The sequence below is a fragment of the Vigna angularis genome, chromosome 6 (assembly GCF_016808095.1).
Source record: "Vigna angularis cultivar LongXiaoDou No.4 chromosome 6, ASM1680809v1, whole genome shotgun sequence".
Lineage (NCBI taxonomy): Eukaryota > Viridiplantae > Streptophyta > Magnoliopsida > Fabales > Fabaceae > Vigna > Vigna angularis.
In genome coordinates, this window is record NC_068975.1 from 25,727,077 (window position 1) to 25,747,363 (window position 20,287).

The window sequence follows — 20,287 nt, forward strand, 5'->3', positions numbered from 1 at the left end:
CCATGATATTAGAAAAGAATTAAAAGATTATAGATTATACTATTGACGAAAATACGTTTCAGAATATATAATTTATAATTAATTTTTAAATATTTTGAAACCATCACAGCAAGACTTATTATTATGGAATAATTTTTTTTATAGTCTAACTTCTGTTGTTGGAAGTGTATTTAGACTTAAAAAAGTCAATTAAGAACATTAAAATGACCTTAGTGGAGTTAGGGCCTCAATTAGTTCTAAGAGAATGCTGATGTGGAACTTTTATTGACGTGGCACTGTATAATTGGTGACAAAAGATTTGTGTGCGTGGTTCGGAGGAGTGAGTGCGTGTTTGATCCAATTCCAAAACACCGAAAAATAAACGCTCCAAAACGTTTCCTTGTCTGCTCAGAACAGTCAACTAGTCTTCTCTCTCTCTGTCTCTGTCTCTGTCTCTCTCTCTCTCTCTCTCTCTCTCAGTCTTTTGATCAAACACACAGAGCGCAGTCGAAGAGGAAGAAACAAAGAAACCTTGAAAATGCATTCGTTCGGGTACAGAGCCAACGCGTTACTAACCTTTGCCATAACAATTCTTGCTCTTATGTGCGCCATGGCCTCTCTATCCGACAACTTCAACACCCCCACTCCCTCTGCGCAAGTCCAGGTCCCTCTCTCTCTCTCTCTCTCTCTCTCTCTCTCTCTGAGTGTGTCTCTATAATTTCACTTTTGTGGATCTGCAATTCGCCAATTCTTTTTATCCCTTTTTTGGTTTTCTGGATGCAGGTACTCAATATCAACTGGTTTCAGAAACAGCCCAACGGCAATGACGAGGTACGTCATTTTCTTTTCCTAATCAAAACAACATCCTGGCTGGTGGCTAGGTCTATTGGGTATCTTCGTTCCCACTTTCTTCTCTGGAATGTCTCTCAGATTTAGGATCGTGTTTAAAGTTGCAATTTTTTTTTGGTTTTCATTTATTCTATGGATTGCGATGTGACTGAAAAATTGCTCATTCGTTTTAAAAGTTATACTTAGGGTGATTACTGATTTCTATTTGACCCATAAGTAAAAAAACCATTGAGTTCTTTGCACTTCGCCTTCTTTCAAAATTGAACTCATAATTGTCCAGTAGATGATACTTATTTCTGTTTTATCTTTCTGTGGTTGCGAACTCGGTATTAATATTGATGCTTAGACAGTTTATTCTGCAATTTCAGTTTTATGGTTTTCGTCGCGGTAACAAACAACCAAAATATATAATGACTGCTAAAACATGGCATACAGGATACTTTTTATTTGTAGATTGTTTGTTATGTCACATAGGAAAGAAATAGTTTGAACAATCAAACACAGATGAAATGAAAGTAGTAAATTAATTCCACGAATCTAAGGTGCCTAGTATTTATATATGAGCAAAACTGAGCACTTGAAGCTGTGACCGTACTTGCGAAATAGAGATAGAGGCAAATTAAATCTTACGCTTGACTTTTTAAAAATATGAAGCCTGTGTTTCATTTTTCTTGTTCTTTTTTAGCATGAATAGTTGCTTTTCCTCTATCAGATCGATTCACAATGAGTTTTGAAGTTTACCAATTTGCTTTTTAGTAGAGATTTTTATGTTATAAGATGATGAAGTATTAGGGTAAAGTTTGAATTTGGTCATTTTTAGCGGGTCAAGCTCAAATAGATTACAAATAGTTCAATTATTTTAAGTTTCTATTGTTCCAAATCCCAAGACTATCAACCATACATGATCCATAATTTTACATATTAATCTGGGATTGTTTAAAGCTTTTAAGGTATATTGTGCTATTTAGACTAGCCTGGCACGGTAAAACTTATAACTGTATTGTGCTTTTTTCCTAGAAGAAGATCTAGTTTTACCAAATTCATGTTTCGTGCTCATGCCCTGTATGCTGCATATGTAATATTATGACGTTGGATGCCATAGTTTGTCAAAAAAAAAACAGCTTTTGTAATAATTTTCTCTGTCATTTAAAGGTCATTTATTCATTATTCAATCTGAAGTGGAGGCGTTTTTTATTCCTGCAGGTCAGCATGACACTGAATATATCCGCAGATTTGCAGTCCCTTTTCACGTGGAACACAAAACAGGTTTCTATCTTTAATTTGAAATTTTCATTATAATTAATTTTTGCCTTTCTCCCTTTGACTCTGAAAATTATGGATGATCTTCGTAGGACAGTGAAGAATGAATTAAATTGCTTTTGGGGAAAAAGTGACTATTTCGTGAAATAAGCTAAAACAAATTGTTAGGGATGAAGAGTTTACGAGTGAAGGAATAAAACATTAAATGTCTAACTGCCTTAGCAGTTAGGAAGAGCGGGGTTATTGGTTGTATAAATAGCAAATAATCAATTATAGTGGAGGGTTGATTGTTTTGATTGTAGTCTAACAGGGTTTGTCATCCTGAGGAGGGAGGTTAGGCTCTCTAGAGGGAGGTTATGCTCCCAAACCCAGTCCTTGTAAAGAGATTCGTTTACGGTGAATAATAGCAAAACTCATTCTTTCATTTCTGTTTCTATCTTTTGAGTGTTTTCTTGTTAGGTTCCAAACCCAGGAACCTAACAATTGGTCCGACTTGCCGGATCGGAGTGGGGGTGAAGGATCAAGAAGTAATCAAGAAACTGCCGGATCCCATTTGGAGAGGGGTGCCGGATTCTTGGGGAAAGGAGCGTGATGGAAGGAAGAGATAATTCTTGGGAAAGGAGGATCAGCAAACAAAAAAGGGAGCTAGCTGAATGGACAAAAAATATGCAAGAAATGCGGCAGGAAACTAGAGAACTCTTGCGAGTTCTTGGAGGAAGGGTGTGGACCCAAGAAAAGGGATTAGAAGGCAGTCCAGGGTCTGTAGATGAAGATCAACATTCTGATAACGAGAATCAGAGAAGGACGGATTATGCGAAGAGGTGGACCAGCAAACAAAAGAAGGGTCTTGCCGTTAGTGAGGCACCTGCAGAGGGGAGAGAACTTTTTGAAGCTTTGAAAGACATGGAAGACCATTTCCTCAGGGTCTGTGATTCTGGAAAAGAGGTGACCAGAGTGTTAGAAGCTAATAAAATCCAAGAAGAATGGAAGCCATTGGAGGAGAAATTGCCACCACTCAAGCCTCCAGACCTGAATGGGAAGGCAACATCCAGTGGGTTCCCTTCATATGGTAACAGGTTGATGAAGAGGAGCCATCAAATTGAGCTTTCCGTTTCCAACCTTGAGGACAAGGTTGTTCGGCAGCGGGTGGTAATGTTAGGGATGAAGAGTTTACGAGTGAAGGAATAAAACATTAAATGTCTAGCTGCCTTAGCAGTTAGGAAGAGCGGGGTTATTGGTTGTATAAATAGCGAATAATCAATTATAGTGGGGGGTCGATTGTTTTGATTGTAGTCTAACAGGGTTTGTCATCCTGAGGAGGGAGGTTAGGCTCTCTAGAGGGAGGTTATGCTCCCAAACCCAGTCCTTGTAAAGAGATTCATTTACGGTGAATAATAGCAAAACTCATTCTTTCATTTCTGTTTCTATCTTTTGAGTGTTTTCTTGTTAACACAAATGTGTTTGTTTACTCTTTGATATCTTCCAACATATCTTGTTTCATGTCGCGGAATATTAATTCATATTCTTTCCCATTGCTTTTTCTTTTTGTCTGTTCAAGCTGCTTAATGACACACCTCTGAGATCCTTATTTCCAATCAATTATTCTAGATAAACTGTGTCAAGGCTACAAATTTCGGTGCTGTCCAGTGATTTAGTTCTGTTATTTTTGTATGGTTGCAGGTTTTTGTTTTTCTAGCTGCTGAGTATGAAACACCGAAGCATTCCTTGAATCAGGTTTGAATTGTTTGGTTTGTTTGAATCTACATCTGAAATATAATCATTTAAATTGTAAGTTTGCCAGCTTGTATTTATAAAAGAAAGAATAAAAGCAAGCCATGGTAACTGGTGCATGAAAGGATCTTGAATTTTTATTAGTGAGGCGGTGGCTTCAGAATTTATTTATACTAATCACATCACTCTGATAGCTGCGGCTTTGCATATTATGCTGCATCTCTGCCATCTTTGGTATGTGTTGTGTCATGTATGTTGTATAGGTTCTTGAAATGCCATTTTGCAGATCTATGGGTTGGTGTCATTCACTCTAAAGACCAGGGGAAGTTTTGGATTCATACATAACATGACTATTCTGTTTTACTGATATATGTTTTCTAGTCAGAGTTTTTTAATTATTCATATCACCCAGATAGCCGTGGCTTTGCATATTATGGTGCATCTCTGCCATCCTGGTGTCGTGCACGTATGTTACTAAGGTTCTTAATTTGCCATTTTACAGATATCCCTATGGGATGGTATCATTCCCTCTAAAGAGCATGCGAAGTTTTGGATTCACACATCAAATAAGTACCGATTCATTGACCAGGTATGCAACTCTAGAATGATGTTTTTCACTGCTATGATTTGCTTCCGGTTTCTTTAGGACTTAACTTTTCTATTATTTCATATGTCCAGGGAAGCAATTTGCGTAGCAAAGAATATAACCTTACCATGCATTGGCATGTTATGCCAAAGACTGGCAAAATGTCTGCAGATAAAATAGTCATGTCGGGTTACCGATTGCCTGCGGAGTATAGATGATGCCTCGTCATATTATTTTTTTTTGTTGTAACGTTAAACCCTTTTTTTATGACGGATATAGAAGGTTAGTTCAAAGAACTAGAATGAGGAAGGGAATTTGTGCTTTGGAAAGTGAAATCAATTGCGCTTGAATGAACACTGAAACATCCCAAGTTTGCTTTCTGGTCTTCAATTGTCTCTTGCATTGGTCTGAAACATCCCAAGTTTGCTTTCTGGTCTTCAATTGTCTCTTGCATTGGTCTGAACCATTTTCATTTCTCCAAGAAAAAAAAAATACTATGCTACAATGAACCCTTTGGCTGTTGAAACCACTTAGACATTGCACACCGGGGAAAAGAGTGAAATTCTTCCCATCAAAAATTGGCAATCCTTCCAAAACTGGTTTACAATAATATTCGAAAGAAATTTTCTAATTATTATTTAAATGTTTTATTGATTTTTTTCTTTGAAAGAATTTATTAAGAAACCTATAATTTTAAAGAATGTTACGAATTATTTTATTTATAACGAATGTTAAAATGGTATTATTTTTAGCTTTTAATATTATTAAATTATGATGTGAACATGTTTATAAATAATTGAATTATTGATATAGATTGAACGGGTGGAGCAGTACCTAATTTCGGATATTGAGTAGAGTATTATTATTGACAGTGGTGTTATTGTTAAACGAAGAAACGCGGAACACAGGGTGGGTCCCATGGAGTGGCGAGGGCGATGACTGAGATGGCGGAGGCGCCGAGAAAGAAGACACTGCAGGAATGGCGCTGCCATGGTTGAGATTGAAACCAAAACCAAAAGCTTCTTCACTTTCAATAATCCTAACCACCACTCTCATTCTTCTTGTATTCTTCTTCTTCTCGATAAACCCTCCTTCTCCCATTTCCACACCACGGAGGTCACTCCTCTTCGCTCCCTCACCGTGTGCTGCCAAATCCAATGGAATCCTCAAATACCAATGTCTCTTCCCACAGCACACCGCTCTCTCCATTCCCATCCTCTCCCTATTCCTCCTCCTCCACTTCTACATCCTCATCACCACCGCCCAGGACCACTTCTCCCTCGTCACCACCAAACTCGCTTCCCACCTCGCCCTCTCCCCTAGCATGGCCGCCGTCACGCTTCTCTCCCTCGGCAACGGTGCTCCCGACGTCTTCTCCTCATTCGCAGCCCTCCGCGCCGGCCAGTACCGCACTGGCTTCGGCGCTATACTCTCTGCCGGCACCTTCGTCTCCGCCCTCGTCGTGGGCTTCGTCGCCATCTTCGCCGCGCCCTTCTCCGTCGATCCCGCGCCTTTCGTTAGGGATGTTCTCTTCTACCTCACCGCTGCAATGTTCCTCTTCTACGTATACCTTAGCGCCGAGATTTTCCTTTGGCAGGCCGTCGGCTTCGTTGCCTTCTACTTGTTCTTCGTAGGGTTTGTCTTCTACATGGATTTGGGGATGGCGGATCGCGCTCAAAAGAGTTCCGCGGATCTCGAGAGACAGTTGGAATCGGATCCTGACGCTGTGGTTTCTACATCCGTCGAGGGAGAGAAACGCGCTTCTGGGGTGCGTGGAGCGTTTCGATTGGTACGTTGTTGTTGTTACTGTAGTGGTTTCAATTTCGCGTATGTACGTACATGGGTATATGATCTTTCCGTCCTAGCAAGGCAGTTGAAATTGAACTACTTTATTACTTTTAAGGTTCCTTTCTAGTTTTTGTCTTTGATGTAGTAAACACTTCTGCATCTGTAATATGCTGCGACTAAATTTGTTGCATCGTTAAAATACTCACTTTTAGCATATTGCCTGCCATTTTTCAATGTTTTCATGTATCAGTTTTAGTAATGTAATATGTTTCTCAAGTTAGAGGTAGAATAGTATGTCTGAATTTGGAAGGAAACGAGATACGATTAGAATCATGTGTTTGAGGTTTTTTTAATAGAATATAGGGAAAGTTTTAGATATATGTAGACAAAACATATTGATCATTCATAAATTTGCTAAGTGGGTGGTATTTCTGACAGAGAGTGATGTGATTCTGTCTTAAAATCAATGATTCACCACAATATAGTCAATCATTCTTCTTGAGTACAAAGTTTAGCGAGTTTTATGCATTGCTGGATATGTTTCTAATTCTAGTTCTTTACGATATTGCTTAATCACTCTTCTTGAGGCAGTCCTGACTTTTCATCCCTTGCCCTATGCACTCAGATTTCTAAAACATGGGAGCTTCCTGTGGAAACTGTCCTCAGATTGACGATCCCTCAACCAGCACCAGCACAATGGAGCAGATTTTATGCATCAGCCAATATTGCACTTTGTCCACTGGCCCTCTTGTACGCCTGCAACTCGTTCATGCCATTTAATCACTCCATAGTTTTCCTCCTCCCCAACACTCACTTTCCCCTCTGGTCAGTAGTTTTCATGACAAGTTTCTCTCTTGCATTTCTTCATTTTATAATCGAAAAGGAACCCCCCAAAACAGAGCATCTGCCCGTGGTTGTCATGGCATTTGTGATGAGCGTGTTCTGGATATCTACTACAGCTGGAGAGCTGGTGAACTGCCTGGAAGCTATAGGCACACATCTCAAACTGCCGCCAGCACTCCTGGGTCTTACTGTACTGGCATGGGGAAATTCAGTAGGTGATCTTGTGGCCGATGTTGCAGTTGCTAAAGCCGGTCATCCGGCGATGGCGATGGCGGGATGTTTCGCCGGACCAATGTTCAACATGCTTGTTGGCCTTGGAAGTGCATTAGTCATACAGACGGCCAATATATATCCTAGAGCTTATCAGCTTAATTTCCACGTTGGTATAGTGATGGCATTTGTATTCCTGCTTTTAAGCCTTATGGGGTCTCTCTTAGTGATCACTTGGTGCAGATTCAGAGTGCCTAGGTTTTGGGGATTCTGTCTAGTAGGCATCTATGCTGCTTTTACGGCAGCAAGTTTAGGAATAGCCATGTTCTCAGGGTGATTTTTTTTAGGTAGATCTATGATTTATATTCATACTCAAACTCAACCATAAGCTAAATCCTCATAGATGGCATTATTGAAAGAAGTATTCAGCACGTGTATATATATATATATATATATATATATATATTTATGATGGGTTTCCTTTTAAGTTTCTCCATTTGGTTTAGGTAGGATAAAAAAATTAGTTGGGTCCTGGTCATTGGAATTTTTCAACATTGTTATACCGTCCCAAACAGGCTAGATCATTGTAATTACAGATATCTGTTACTGGTTCTGCTTACTGACATTTTGTTCACAACTGATATTTTCTTTTTTTTTAAGTTTTGTGAAACCGAAGGGGAGATTGATGGTTAGTTTTATTGAATGTACTTGTAATCGGTAATAAAATTAATGTTTTGACATCTCATTAGTTTGGAATTATTCTGTTGTAATAGAAGTAAAACATAATTAAAAGTATCTTATTTTTCACCTATTTTCTACTATTTTTCATTTAATCCAAATATTAAATGTTTAGAATTTCTCAATTAATGACACCTTTTCTCTGAAATATAATATACTACTATTAACTATAAAAAAGCACACGTATGGATTTAGTATAAATGCATTTGAATGTATAAAAATTTAAATATTGAAAAGATAATTTTATTTTTTTAAAATAAGCTTATGTTAAGTGTTATTATAAATTTTTATATCTCTGACACTTTTTCAAATCCATCAAAATTTATCATTATTTAAAATTTTGTTAAAATAATATTTTTAATTTAAATTTCATAATGCTTTCTTTCACTAGTTCTTTTCTTAATGTATAGGCATTACTAAATAACTAGTTATATGAAAATAAGACAATTCTTTGATTACAAAAATATAAATTACTTTTAATTTAATAATTACCATCTTATAGTCTTTACAAAGTTAATTTTTTGGGCATGATTTTGGAAACTTTATTTTATGTCTTTATACAGCCTATTAAAATTTTAAAAATTGTAATAAACTGAATAGTATTAGTTAATTTCTTTTAACAATTATAAATGAAAAAAAAAAGAATTTTTTATATGACCCGCATGACTTGGGCAAATAAGTTGGAAGATGTAAATTTATGCAAGTTTGAGAATGTCGTTGGGATTGGGGAATATGAAAAGGGTAAATTAGTCATTGTAAGAAAATTGAAAACACTCCGCAACAATATAAGAGTTAGGTTCACAATGTTAGTCAACATCGATTTTTTGCACTTAGTTTTCAACATGGATAATAAGTAACAACTCTTGATACACAGTTACAAATGTCCATCTGAATTTGTTTATGACTGTGCGTTTGTTTAGGTTTAGTGTATTGTGTTCTTCATGATTTTGTATATAGATTGTTATATTTTTTGGAGATATTTTTTAGTGGGCATCCATAAATGGCAGTTCTACTGTTGACGGCGAGACAGCGGGTATTGGAAGGCTTGGTTTATAAGAAGAAATAACACTATAAATATTAAAAACCTTAGATGTCCTTTTTATAAATTTTCATAAAGCATACAGAAATAATTAATTTGAAAATTACATTACATGATAGAAAGATGTAAATTGTAAATTTAATATTAATAAAAGCACACAGAAATAATGAATTTTTATTTTATTTTCATTATTATTTTCCGTGAAAAAAAATTAAACTAAACAACGGTTTGGTATAAGTAGCACCCACGCCATCTACTAGGAGACCTTTAGGCTTTTGATTCCACAATTATTCTCTGCTGTTCGCCCCTTCAATCAATCAAACCCTAACACGCTTCTCACAGGTTTTGTTATTATCATCCAAATTCATTAACTCATTTATTTGCATTTTTTTTACTAAACTTAATTTGTTTCTTAGCATTGCAATCAATCATACTTAATACTAAGGATTTTGCCCTGCAAAAGCAATTAGGGAGAACCACAAAGTAGAAATGAAGCGATTTTTTTTTCTTTTTCATATTTTACACTTTTTGGCGTTTGATTTTTGCTATGTTCAGGTTTTGTAGTAGTGTGTGGTGTATGGCCTACAGTGATGTGGTGAATTTGTTGTTTGCCCTTGCGGTTTGGTGTACTGCTTACATTACTGTTGCAGTTCTCGCTTCCTTTCGAGCAGTCAATTACTTCTGTACTTTCTGAAACCTCCTTGCTGTTTCATAAGGTTACCATGGGTTATGCACAGCTTGTGATAGGTCCTGCTTGTAGTGGCAAGGTAATTCTATTGCTTTCACAGAATTTTCTGATTTAAACCACATACCAAGGTTTTAAATTTGCTATTTAACAAAAATGCAATTATCTGTGTGTCCTGCTTTTTGTGCAATCAGTCTACCTATTGCTCGGGTTGGCACCACAACAACCCCTAATATTACAAGGCCATGGTCAGATTGTTCTAGAGCATAGTTGGGGATGATAAACCAAAATTCCGTTCTTTCTTTGTTAGCAAAATGCAAAAGTATAAGTGAATTGAAAAAACTGCATGGTTTAATAGTCACAACCCCAACTATTAAGTGCATAGTCCCCTTGAGCAAGCTTATTGACTTCTGTGTAGATTCAGAATTTGGGGACATCAATTATGCAAACTTGGTATTTCGCCAAATTGATACCCCTAGCGTTTACATTTGGAACTCTATGATACGAGGCTTTGTTAACCGTCACAATCCAAGAATGTCTATGCTTGTGTATAGAAAAATGATAGAAGATGGGTATTCCCCCAATCACTTTACTTTCCCATTTGCACTCAAAGCATGTTGTCTAATTGCCGATCAAGATTGTGGAAAATGCATTCATAGCTGCATAGTGAAATCCGGGTTTGAAGATAATGCCTATGTTGCTACTGGATTACTCCAAATGTATGCGTCATGTGCAGATATGAAGTCAGGACTGCAAGTGTTTGATAATATTCCCAAGTCGAATGTGGTTGCTTGGACTTGTTTGATTGCTGGGTTTGTGAACAATAATCAACCATATGAAGCTTTGAAGGTGCTTGAAGACATGAGCAATTGGGGTGTCGAGCCTAATGAAATAACTATGGTGAATGCTGTGGTTGCCTGTGCTCTTAGCAGAGACGTTGACAGTGGACGTAGGATCCACCAGTGCATTCGTAAGGCTGGTTATGATCCCTTTGTGTCCACACCGAATAGTAATATCATTCTTGCAACTGCAATCCTTGATATGTATGCCAAATGTGGTTGCTTGAAGATAGCAAGAGAACTGTTCAACAAAATGCCCAAGAGAAACATTGTAGCTTGGAACAGTATGATTAATGCCTACAATCAGTATGAGAGGCATCAGGAGGCGATAGATCTCTTTTTTGATATGTGGACTAGTGGCATTTATCCTGATAAGGCTACTTTTCTAAGTGTTTTGAGTGTTTGTGCCCATCTGTGTGCTCTAGCATTGGGACAAGCTGTTCACGCTTATCTATTAAAAACTAACATTATTGCAACAGACATTGCCCTTGATACTGCTCTTCTTGACATGTATGCCAAGACTGGTGAGTTAGGAGGTGCACGGAAGATTTTTAGCAGTTTGCAGCAAAAGGATGTGGTGATCTGGACTAGCATGATCAATGGTTTAGCCATGCATGGTCGTGGAAATGAAGCATTGAGTATGTTTCAAATAATGCAAAAGGATAGTTCTCTAGTTCCTGATCACATCACCTACCTAGGAGTTTTATTTGCATGTAGTCATGTTGGACTCGTTAAAGAGGCTCAAAAACATTTTAGACAAATGACAGAAATGTACAGTATAGTGCCAGAAAGAGAGCATTATGTGTGCATGATTGATCTTTTGAGTCGGGCTGGTCATTTCATAGAAGCAGAAAGATTAGTGGGGACAATGCCCGTAAAACCAAATACTGCCATATGGGGTGCTCTTTTAAATGGCTGTCAGATTCATGAAAACTTGTCTGTTGCTAATCAAGTGAAACCACGACTAACAGGGCGGGAACCTGGTCAAAGTGGGGTTCATGTTCTTCTATCTAATATATATGCAACAGCTGGCATGTGGGAGGAGGTAAATGTGACTAGAAAAGTTATGAAGCATAGAAGGATCACAAAGACAATTGGTCACAGTTCGCTTGAAATTATATAAGTTTGTATAATTTGTACAAGTGTATGAAACATATCAAATAGATGTGATTCAGAATCCAGAGTGGTAAAATTTTGTACAGTAACTGTCATTTTTTGTGTTGTCACTCTTCCATAATACTGCCACACATGATTCGTTTCCTGTTTATAGACTTTTTTTCTTGATTCCCTTTATATTCAAGCACTCAAAAACTTTTGATTGCCCTGGTATTCACGCTCTCTTCTCTAGTTTTTTTTTTTTTTTTTTTTTTGTTTTAGTAGCGGAAGTTTGATGTTTGAAGTTTTTGGAGGATATTGTGATTATGAGGTGGTGATAATATTGTTATAATTACAAAATGCAATAACATATATGGAAGGCCAGAAATCAGAAGGGGTGGTATAATGAACTACTTTAATTTTGTTCTTTTAGAACAGAACGGTAGTATGGCCAGTTTTTGTAATGTTGAAGTCTATTTTTCGGTTGTTTATCATGATTTTTGGTTGGCTGACAAGTTGTTATAAATCAGCTTTACCTTGTAATATGTTTTTCAGGTCAGATAGAACTTCATTCACACGTTCCAATGCTTAAGAATTTTGTGGAAAATCTGAAACGGAAAAATTTTAGTGTTTGTGCTGTTTACTTACTTGATTCTCAGGTTTGTGGTAGATTTCTGAAAGCATATTTTCTTTTAAGCTTTTGGATTTCTCGTATTTCTTTAGGCTTCCAGCTGTTGTTTATATGCACTATCGTGTTTGTTGACAGATGATTTTAAATTGTTTCCAGTTCATGACAGATGTGACCAAATTTATTAATGGATGCTTGGCTTGCCTTTCTGCAATGGTTCAACTTGAACTACCTCATGTTAATATCCTCTCAAAAATGGACCTTGTGACTAACAAGAAAGATCTTGATGAGTAATCACTGTCACTAAATTGTCTTTGCCAAATTTGTTGATATTTTCGTTCATTCAAGTTTTAATATACTTTTGCTCTGAGTTTTTGTCCAGAGCCCACCCTTTTACTGTCTGAATTGAATCAACGGATGGGTCCTCTATGCAAAGCTGAATAAAGCTTTTCTTGAATTGGTAGGTCATCTATGATTTTATGGAAGTTATGCCATTTTCCTCCTTTCCCAATAATATTATAAGTTAATATAATGGGTACATGTTGGTTTTCAATGTTAAACCGTTTATTAATGTCTGGGTTATATACCATGTCATGTTATATTTTCAGAACTTGACAGCAATTTACACTTCCATCATATGCATGCCGGGTTTGTGTAGAATGTAGGACTACTGCCCAGGAACATAGAACATAATATTATTAGAATTGATATAGAGTGAAGTATAGTGTTAGGAATAAAAGAAATTAGTTGTTAGTAGAGAGAGAGTACAAATAATAACCGAATAGGTGGAGAGAGGATTATCAGATATTTTTCCTTGTGGGTATAGACTGGACGTTTTCCAGTGGAGGAAGGGAGGCTTCCTTGGGACGTATAATTGTATTTCTCTTTATATACATTACAGATTCAATAATATACATACACATACTTTCATCTTCCATTGTTAAGTGTTATTGTGAGAAGAGACTGTTCTGTTTGGTTTCCTGAACAAAGGAACCTAACAAGTTGGTCCGACATGCCGGATATGTATCAGAGGAGCAAATAGAGCGCGGTGAAGAAGAAGAATGGAGGGAAGGTTGATCGCGATTGAAACGACAGTAGAAGAGTTGAAAGCGGAGATGAGAGCGGTAACTCGCGAATTCCAAGCGTTTGGCCGCGCTCGAGAATGACGAACCAGGAACCAACATCGGAGCTCCGAAGGAAGACGTGATTCTGTCAATGCTAGAGGCGAACAATGACCGCCGGAAAACTGGGAGGAGGAATCGGAAGATGAAATAGGAGAAGTTCGACGCAGTTGGAGGAAGCGCGTTGAACTACCTACATTTGAAGGTCGGATCCCATGGGCTGGATCGCACAGGTAGAGAAACGCTTCGACCTCCAGAGCGTGACGGAGAAGGAGAAGATGAAGCTCGTCTATAGATGCATGGAGGGAAGTTTAGCGAGTTTTTGGTTCCGCTTCTGGCGGAAGAAAACCACGCATCCGACTTGGAAGATGTTCACCGATGCTCTGACGCGGAGGTTTGGCAGATTAAATCGGGGTACCATTTGTGAGGAGTTGGCAGCGGAGCGACAGGAGGGGAGTGTCGACCAGGACATCCAGGAGTTGGAAATTCTGGTGCCGCAAGCATCGAAAAAACCAGATCACTCCTCACCTTCTGTCTCTGTCAATCTTGGAGTTAGCATTATTATTGGTGGTGTGGATCCTTATGTTGAAGTGAAGCTTGGAAACTACAAGTGCCTCACCAAGCACTTTGAGAAAAAGTCCAATCCTCAGGGGAATCATGTTTTTGCCTTCTCCAAAGAAAGGATTCAAGCTTCCTTCTGGAGGTGGTAGTGAAAGACAAAGATGTTGTTATGGATGACTTTGTAGGGAGAGTGATGTTTGATCTGAATGAAATCCCAAAACCTGTGCCACCAAATAGTCCTTTGGCTCCACAGTGGTACAAACTAGAAGACATGAGAGGTGAGAAAGCCAAGGGAGAGTTAATGTTGGCAGTTTGGATGGGAACTCAAGCAGACGAGGCATTTCTTGATGCATGGCATTCTGATGCAGCAACTGTTGGTCCTAAGGCTGTTGCAAACATAAGATTAAAGGTTTACCTTTCACCTAAGCTTTGGTATGTCAGGGTCAATGTTATTGAGGCTCAAGACTTGATATCAAGTGACAAAACCCGGTATCCTGAAGTTTTTGTGAAGGCCAATCTGGGAAATCAGATTTCAAGAATTAGAGCATCTCAGAGTAAAACCATAAATCCCATGTGGAATGAGGACTTGATGTTTGTTGTTGCTAAGCCATTTGAGGAGCCTTTGGTTCTGACTGCAGAAGATAGGGTTGGTCCAAACAAAGATGAAATCCTAGAAGGTTTGTCATTCCTTTACACAATGTGCAGAGGAGGTTTGACCATAAGCCTGTGAACACAAGGTGGTTTAACCTTGAAAAACATGTGGTTGTTGAAGGGGAAAAGAAGAAAGAGACCAAGTTCTCAAGTAGGATACACTTGAGGGTTTGTGTTAGGTTCCTGGGTTTGGAACCTAACAAGAACTCAATCAAAAGATGGAGACAGAAAGAAAGAATGGGTTTCCTGTATTATTCACAGTAAAAGAGACCTCTTTACAAGAATGAGTTGGGAGCATAACCTCCCTGGTTGAGGGCATAACCCCTCTCTACAAGCTAAAACGCCTGACTTTACACAAAGTATATTCGATACCCCTACAGAGTTATAAGAGCTCTATTTATAGCAACTCTGACTCGTTGCCCCCTTTACAACCGACACCCCCATACCCTTAACTTCTAAACCCATCTATTCTATCATCCTATATCCTAACATTACACCCTGTTGCAGAACAACTTTGTCCTCAAGGTTGGAACCGTAAAATTTGGTCTCTTGGCTCCTCTTCATCATCTTGTTATCATCTGAAGAGAATCCACTGGCTACTGCCCACCAATTCAGGTCGCGAGGCTCAGGTGGTGGCAATTCCTCCTCCACTATCTTCCATGCTTCCTCTTTCCTTCCTATCACCGCCAAATCCCACACCAAGGTCCACGGTTCTACTTCCTTTATTTTTAACAAAGCTTCTGGCTCCCCCCACCTTCTTGCTAGGGTTGGATCCCCCTTGCTAAATACCTTCTTCCCTCCTTGATTGAACACCCTAGTCAATACCATTCGGTTCTGTCCTATATTGGTCAACATCGTTCGGTTTCGTCCTATAATGGGCAACATCGTTCGGTTTCGTCCTATAATGGGCAAACCGTTCGGTTTCGTCCTTTAATGGTCAAAACCATACCCGTTCGGCCCCCTATCAAACCGTTCGGCTTCATCATTTTTGGCTGAGTGAGGCCTCCAGCTGAGAAAGCGGACATCTCCATCTGCTTTCGGTCTACTTCGGTCTTAGCTTCCTCAATCTCCACCTCTTCATCCTCCCCCAAAATAACCGTCCCTCGACTCTTTTCTGGCCGCTGATGGCCTGGACTGAACGGTCGTCCTAGATTATGGCGATTGGCCTCTGACCGCTCAGTAACTTTCAATCAGCATGGGTTATAGCAATAGGTCTCGGACCGCTCGGCTAATCCCAATCGGTCTGGTCTACAATACTTGGCCTTGTACCGCTCTGTAACCGCTCCTCGCGTTCGTCCCCCAAATGACTCGTCTTCTGACTCGCTCCCCGCCAAAATCTTGAGGTCTTGTACAGACTCGTTCACCGTCCCCTTCTGTTTGTATGTCGCTAAACGCTCAACGTAGGTTCCAAACCTTATCACGAGGGCTTCCTTCAAACCATCCCAAGAACGATTCTTGGCTTTCTCCTTCCAGGCTCTGAACCAGTAACCCGCGCTGCCCTCCATGCTTATGTACGCGAGTCGCACTTTCTCCTCCTCCGCTACTCCTTGAATCTCGAAAAACTTCTCCGCCCTATTGATCCAGTTTAACGGGTCCAGCCCTTCGAAAGTGGGTAATTCACCCCTCTTCCACCATTTATTCTGCCCCTCCTGATGATCGCCATCCACGCTCACTCCAATATCCTCATCGCGCTGTCGCTGGTTGTCATTTACGGAAATCTGGCTTCCACCTGATTGTTCTTCGTTGTTGTAAGCTCGTGCTCCCATCATCCTCATTATTTTTTGCAAGTCCCGACGCACTGTGGCGGATTCCGCCTGTATCCCTTCCATCGTAATCTCCAGAGCCTCCAATCGTCTCTTCGTGCTCCCCTCCATCTTTGCTTCACACCCAATTCGGATCCGGCAGTTTCTTGATTACTTCTTGATCCTTCACCCCCCACTTCGAAACGGCAGGTCGGACCAATTTGTTAGGTTCCTGGGTTTGGAACCTAACAAGAACTCAATCAAAAGATGGAGACAGAAAGAAAGAATGGGTTTCCTGTATTATTCACAGTAAAAGAGACCTCTTTACAAGAATGAGTTTGGAGCATAACCTCCTTGGCTGAGGGCATAACCCTAGCTACAAGCTAAAACGTCTGACCTACACAAAGTATATTCGATACCCCTACAGAGTTACAAGAGCTCTATTTATAGCAGCTCTGACCCGCTCTCCCCTTTACAACCGACACCCCATACCCTTAACTTTTAAACCCATCTATTCTATCATCCTATATCCTAACAGTTTGCTTGGAAGGTGGCTACCATGTGTTCGATGAATCAACTCACTACAGTAGTGATCTTAGGCCAACAACAAAGCAACTATGGAAGGCCAGCATTGGAATTCTAGAACTGGGGATTATAAGTGGACAAGGGCTGATGCCAATGAAGACTAGAGATGGTTGAAGAACCACAGATGCATATTGTGTAGCTAAATATGGGCAGAAGTGGATCCGTACTAGGACAATTGTGGATAGTCTTGCTCCAAGGTGGAATGAGCAATACATTTGGGAGGTTTTTGATCCATGTACTGTTATCACAGTAGGGGTCCGTGATAATGGTCATTTACATGTTGGAGAGAAATCAGGGGCATCAAAGGAACCTAACACATACTTTCATCTTCTGTTGTTAAGTGTTATTGTGAGAAGAGAGTGTTCTGTTTGGCTTCCTGAACAAAGGAACCTAACATATAGTGGATTTTTGTAGACAACAATTTCTAAATCTAAATAAGCAATTGAGTTTATCATTATTTCTTTTTTGTAAAAGTAATACTTGGGTGATGTTAAGCAACCATTAATTGTTATTGAATTTCTGGGCAAGATTATTGGGCTGATGTTCCTCTTTTAAATATCATATTTTGTCTGAGTGCAACCATACTCATGAGGTTCAGATAGGCCACCTGTTTTATCATTTAAATGCATTTTATTTCCAAATATGAGACCAGTCTATTAAACTAACCCAATCTTGCTATGTTTCTAGTCACTGTACACTTATTAATCATCTCTTCAAAATAAATATATATATATATATATATATATATATATGAAATTTGCGTTTCCTTTGGGATCAATCTTCAAAAATAATTAAGGGAATTGGTTCTGCTTAACCCATTCCCATATATCTTCATGTGGCAATCAGTCCCTATTGAACTGTCACAGAACTTTGTTTTTATTCTATCACTTTTTTTAACGATTTCCTCTTTCTGAACAGGTTAATAACTTTAGCATGGTGAGTTTTATACCACTAGACTTGAGGAAGGAAAAAAGGTATTCTCTCTTTTCCTTGCATATCCTAGCGACGGTTCATTTCTTGAATAATCTTATATTTATATAGTTAGCATATAGCGGAAATAATTGTGTTCGTGCCCGTGCATCATAGACTGGTGTTGGATATCTACCATGGGTGTGATGCTGAAATACTAAATTTGAATGGTAGGAACTGGAATAGGTGTAAATTATTTCTATGGTAAAAAGAAAAAAGATAGAATAACATAAATTAAACTATAATAGTTGAAGATAGCACCATTGGCCAAGACGGCCCTAGTTTACACCTGTTTTCCTAGGCAAAAGGCTTAAGCTTGACGGTAATTCAGATGAGACACTGGTCCGTGGAGGGAATGTTAGTTATTCATAGAGAAAGTATAGATATAGATATGTCATAAAGAGAAGATCTAGATTAATTGTCTCAGCTTCTTATGTTTTTGTTGTTTTTTCTTCTTTTCTCATTCAATACAAGTCACAGTTTTATTAGATAGGAACTGATTCCTATCAGATGAACCCAAATTATGGCTCTTGTAGCTTGTGCTTCCATAGCTGTTGGATGACTCTGAGTTGGCAAATCGTTGCAGGCTTTGAGATAAATGAACTTTGATTTGATTTTGTATTAGATCTTGCCTCTGTAATGGTTGAAACGAATAGAACATACCGTTTGAATAGTGAGTTGGGGGAAGAATAAGTCTCATCGCTTAAGAAAGCTTGTCTTCATGAGATATATGAAGTATGTTGTACTCTGGAATTAACATGCTAACTTGGAATTGTGTTGTGTTCCTTGAATTCAAACTTATTTTCCCCATTTTCAACTGTTTTTTTTGAAGAAAAACGCATTTTTATAAAATTTATTACTTTTTTATTATTATGTAAAGTCTGATTCGTTTTCCTCCATAAAATTCATTATATTAAAATTGATTATAACAATAAATTTAATTTGGAACAATATAACTTGTTGGCATTACTAATAATGTTCACGGACTTAAATAACTATAGTAATATTGTGGTAAAATAATATTTTGTCAAACTAGAGGAATCACTCTTCCTTCTTTTCCTTATAGTCCATGCTAGTCTCACCATTCTTTTTCCATTTGTTACCTATTTTTGTTTGCTTCTTCTATCTAACCTATTTTTGTTTTTGTTGGATTCTTTTGTCTAACCTATTTTTGTTTTATACTTTTTGTTGGATTCTTCTATCTAATCTCTATTTTTGTTTTATGCTTTTTTCTGGATTCTTCTATCTGCAGTATATAATATGTACTGGGCCAAATTGACAACTGCATCCAGTATGGGGAAGATGCAGATGTGAAGGTTAAGGATTTTGATACCGAGGAAGATAACGATTTTAATCTCATACTTGACCACTTTGTTATCTTCACTTATGTTTTAAGTTAATAAACAAATATTAATTTTAAAAATACTAAAAAAACATCTATTGGATGTAATCGAGTTTTAGTTAATGAAGCTAAAACACATTCATCATGTATTTTTGTTTAATATACAAGCTTTATAATTTGTATGCATTAGTGTCATTGGACATATTTCATCATAAATGATATAATTATTTGTAGATATATAAAACCAAACTTTTAGGAAACATTAATTTTATAAAATTTTTGTAGATATGCATGGCCAATTTATTTTACTTTTTTTAATAAATTTTTTTATCATTTTTTCTTATTTTGCCTCTAGGAATATTGCACATTCCATTTGAAAAATAAAAATAAAAATACTTTTTCTTAAGTTAAAATATCAATGAAAAATGTATAAAGAACTAACCTAAAACAAAATATATGTATATTAAAACAACATTTATAACAAGATATATAAAAATTAGAGAAATTGCATAACAGATAAGGAAAAAGCCGAAAAAAAATATTAGAAGTCTTTGTTTAGTAAATAAAATCACAGTTATATTGTATATAAATATAAATATGAAAGTTAAAGAATAAATATTATTTATATATAATTACTATTACTATTTTGAAATGATATTTTTTCTTAATTTAGAAATGAAACATTTTTTTAGTTATTTTTAAACTTAAAATTTTATAATTAAATACTTTAAACATAACATTAAAGATAAAAAATATTTTTAACTCACTCAAATATAAGTCTTGATATAATAATAATGTGAACATCCTGTTTATTAGTTATTTTTAAATTAAATTATAATTTTTTTTACCTAATTAAGATATTGTATATATACATGTAAATTATAGAGTTTTGTTGCGGTCAATTTTTTTTATATTAATTAGAGTATTTAATATTCATCTTATATTATTCCTGAACTCCAGGTTAAGAAAAATTGTGATCATTTCTCCATATTTGCGGTGATATTTATTATATTACTGACATTTGTTCCTTAAAATTCCTACTCGTT

At 37.4% G+C, this 20,287-nt stretch overlaps 3 protein-coding genes and 1 pseudogene across 5 annotated transcripts; all 4 read left to right on the top strand.

Annotated features, from left to right (window-relative positions):
- Window positions 1-359: 359 nt before the first annotated feature.
- Window positions 360-4,795, top strand: LOC108342789 (signal peptidase complex subunit 3B). Its single transcript, XM_017580591.2, has 6 exons — window positions 360-643; window positions 763-810; window positions 2,032-2,094; window positions 3,769-3,822; window positions 4,322-4,408; window positions 4,498-4,795. The coding sequence occupies exons 1-6, from the start codon at window positions 518-520 to the stop codon at window positions 4,621-4,623; spliced, it is 504 nt and encodes a 167-aa protein (XP_017436080.1). The 5' UTR covers window positions 360-517; the 3' UTR covers window positions 4,624-4,795.
- A 149-nt stretch (window positions 4,796-4,944) lies between these two features.
- On the top strand, window positions 4,945-8,002 carry LOC108342787 (cation/calcium exchanger 5). Its single transcript, XM_017580587.2, has 2 exons — window positions 4,945-6,194; window positions 6,819-8,002. Exons 1-2 carry the CDS (start codon window positions 5,385-5,387, stop codon window positions 7,581-7,583), a joined length of 1,575 nt encoding a protein of 524 aa, XP_017436076.1. The 5' UTR covers window positions 4,945-5,384; the 3' UTR covers window positions 7,584-8,002.
- A 1,213-nt stretch (window positions 8,003-9,215) lies between these two features.
- On the top strand, window positions 9,216-19,386 carry LOC108318854 (putative pentatricopeptide repeat-containing protein At3g05240). 3 transcript variants are annotated; one of them, XR_008250145.1, is made up of 8 exons: window positions 9,216-9,365; window positions 9,579-9,790; window positions 9,903-11,592; window positions 12,198-12,301; window positions 12,430-12,560; window positions 12,653-12,730; window positions 17,849-17,904; window positions 19,152-19,386. XR_008250145.1 is itself a non-coding variant. In XM_017556266.2 (3 exons), the coding sequence occupies exon 3, from the start codon at window positions 9,985-9,987 to the stop codon at window positions 11,668-11,670; it is 1,686 nt and encodes a 561-aa protein (XP_017411755.1). In that variant the 5' UTR covers window positions 9,218-9,365; window positions 9,579-9,790; window positions 9,903-9,984; the 3' UTR covers window positions 11,671-11,812. The 3 variants fall into 3 exon arrangements, 1 of the variants encoding a protein (XP_017411755.1); XR_008250144.1 differs by having other exon boundaries at window positions 9,217-9,365; window positions 9,903-11,733; XM_017556266.2 differs by lacking the exons at window positions 12,198-12,301; window positions 12,430-12,560; window positions 12,653-12,730; window positions 17,849-17,904; window positions 19,152-19,386 and having other exon boundaries at window positions 9,218-9,365; window positions 9,903-11,812.
- Window positions 12,739-17,457, top strand: LOC108341541 (FT-interacting protein 3-like; annotated as a pseudogene).
- Window positions 19,387-20,287: the final 901 nt, after the last annotated feature.

Bases quoted from the DNA above. Each gene is read 5' to 3' on its own strand.
- LOC108342789 (XM_017580591.2), top strand. From the start codon at position 518: ATGCATTCGTTCGGGTACAGAGCCAACGCGTTACTAACCTTTGCCATA. The intron at 644-762 runs GTCCCTCTCTCT...TTCTGGATGCAG, and splicing joins CTCCCTCTGCGCAAGTCCAG to GTACTCAATATCAACTGGTT. The intron at 2,095-3,768 runs GTTTCTATCTTT...GTATGGTTGCAG, and splicing joins TCACGTGGAACACAAAACAG to GTTTTTGTTTTTCTAGCTGC.
- LOC108342787 (XM_017580587.2), top strand. From the start codon at position 5,385: ATGGCGCTGCCATGGTTGAGATTGAAACCAAAACCAAAAGCTTCTTCA. The intron at 6,195-6,818 runs GTACGTTGTTGT...CTATGCACTCAG, and splicing joins TGCGTGGAGCGTTTCGATTG to ATTTCTAAAACATGGGAGCT.
- LOC108318854 (XM_017556266.2), top strand. From the start codon at position 9,985: ATGATAAACCAAAATTCCGTTCTTTCTTTGTTAGCAAAATGCAAAAGT.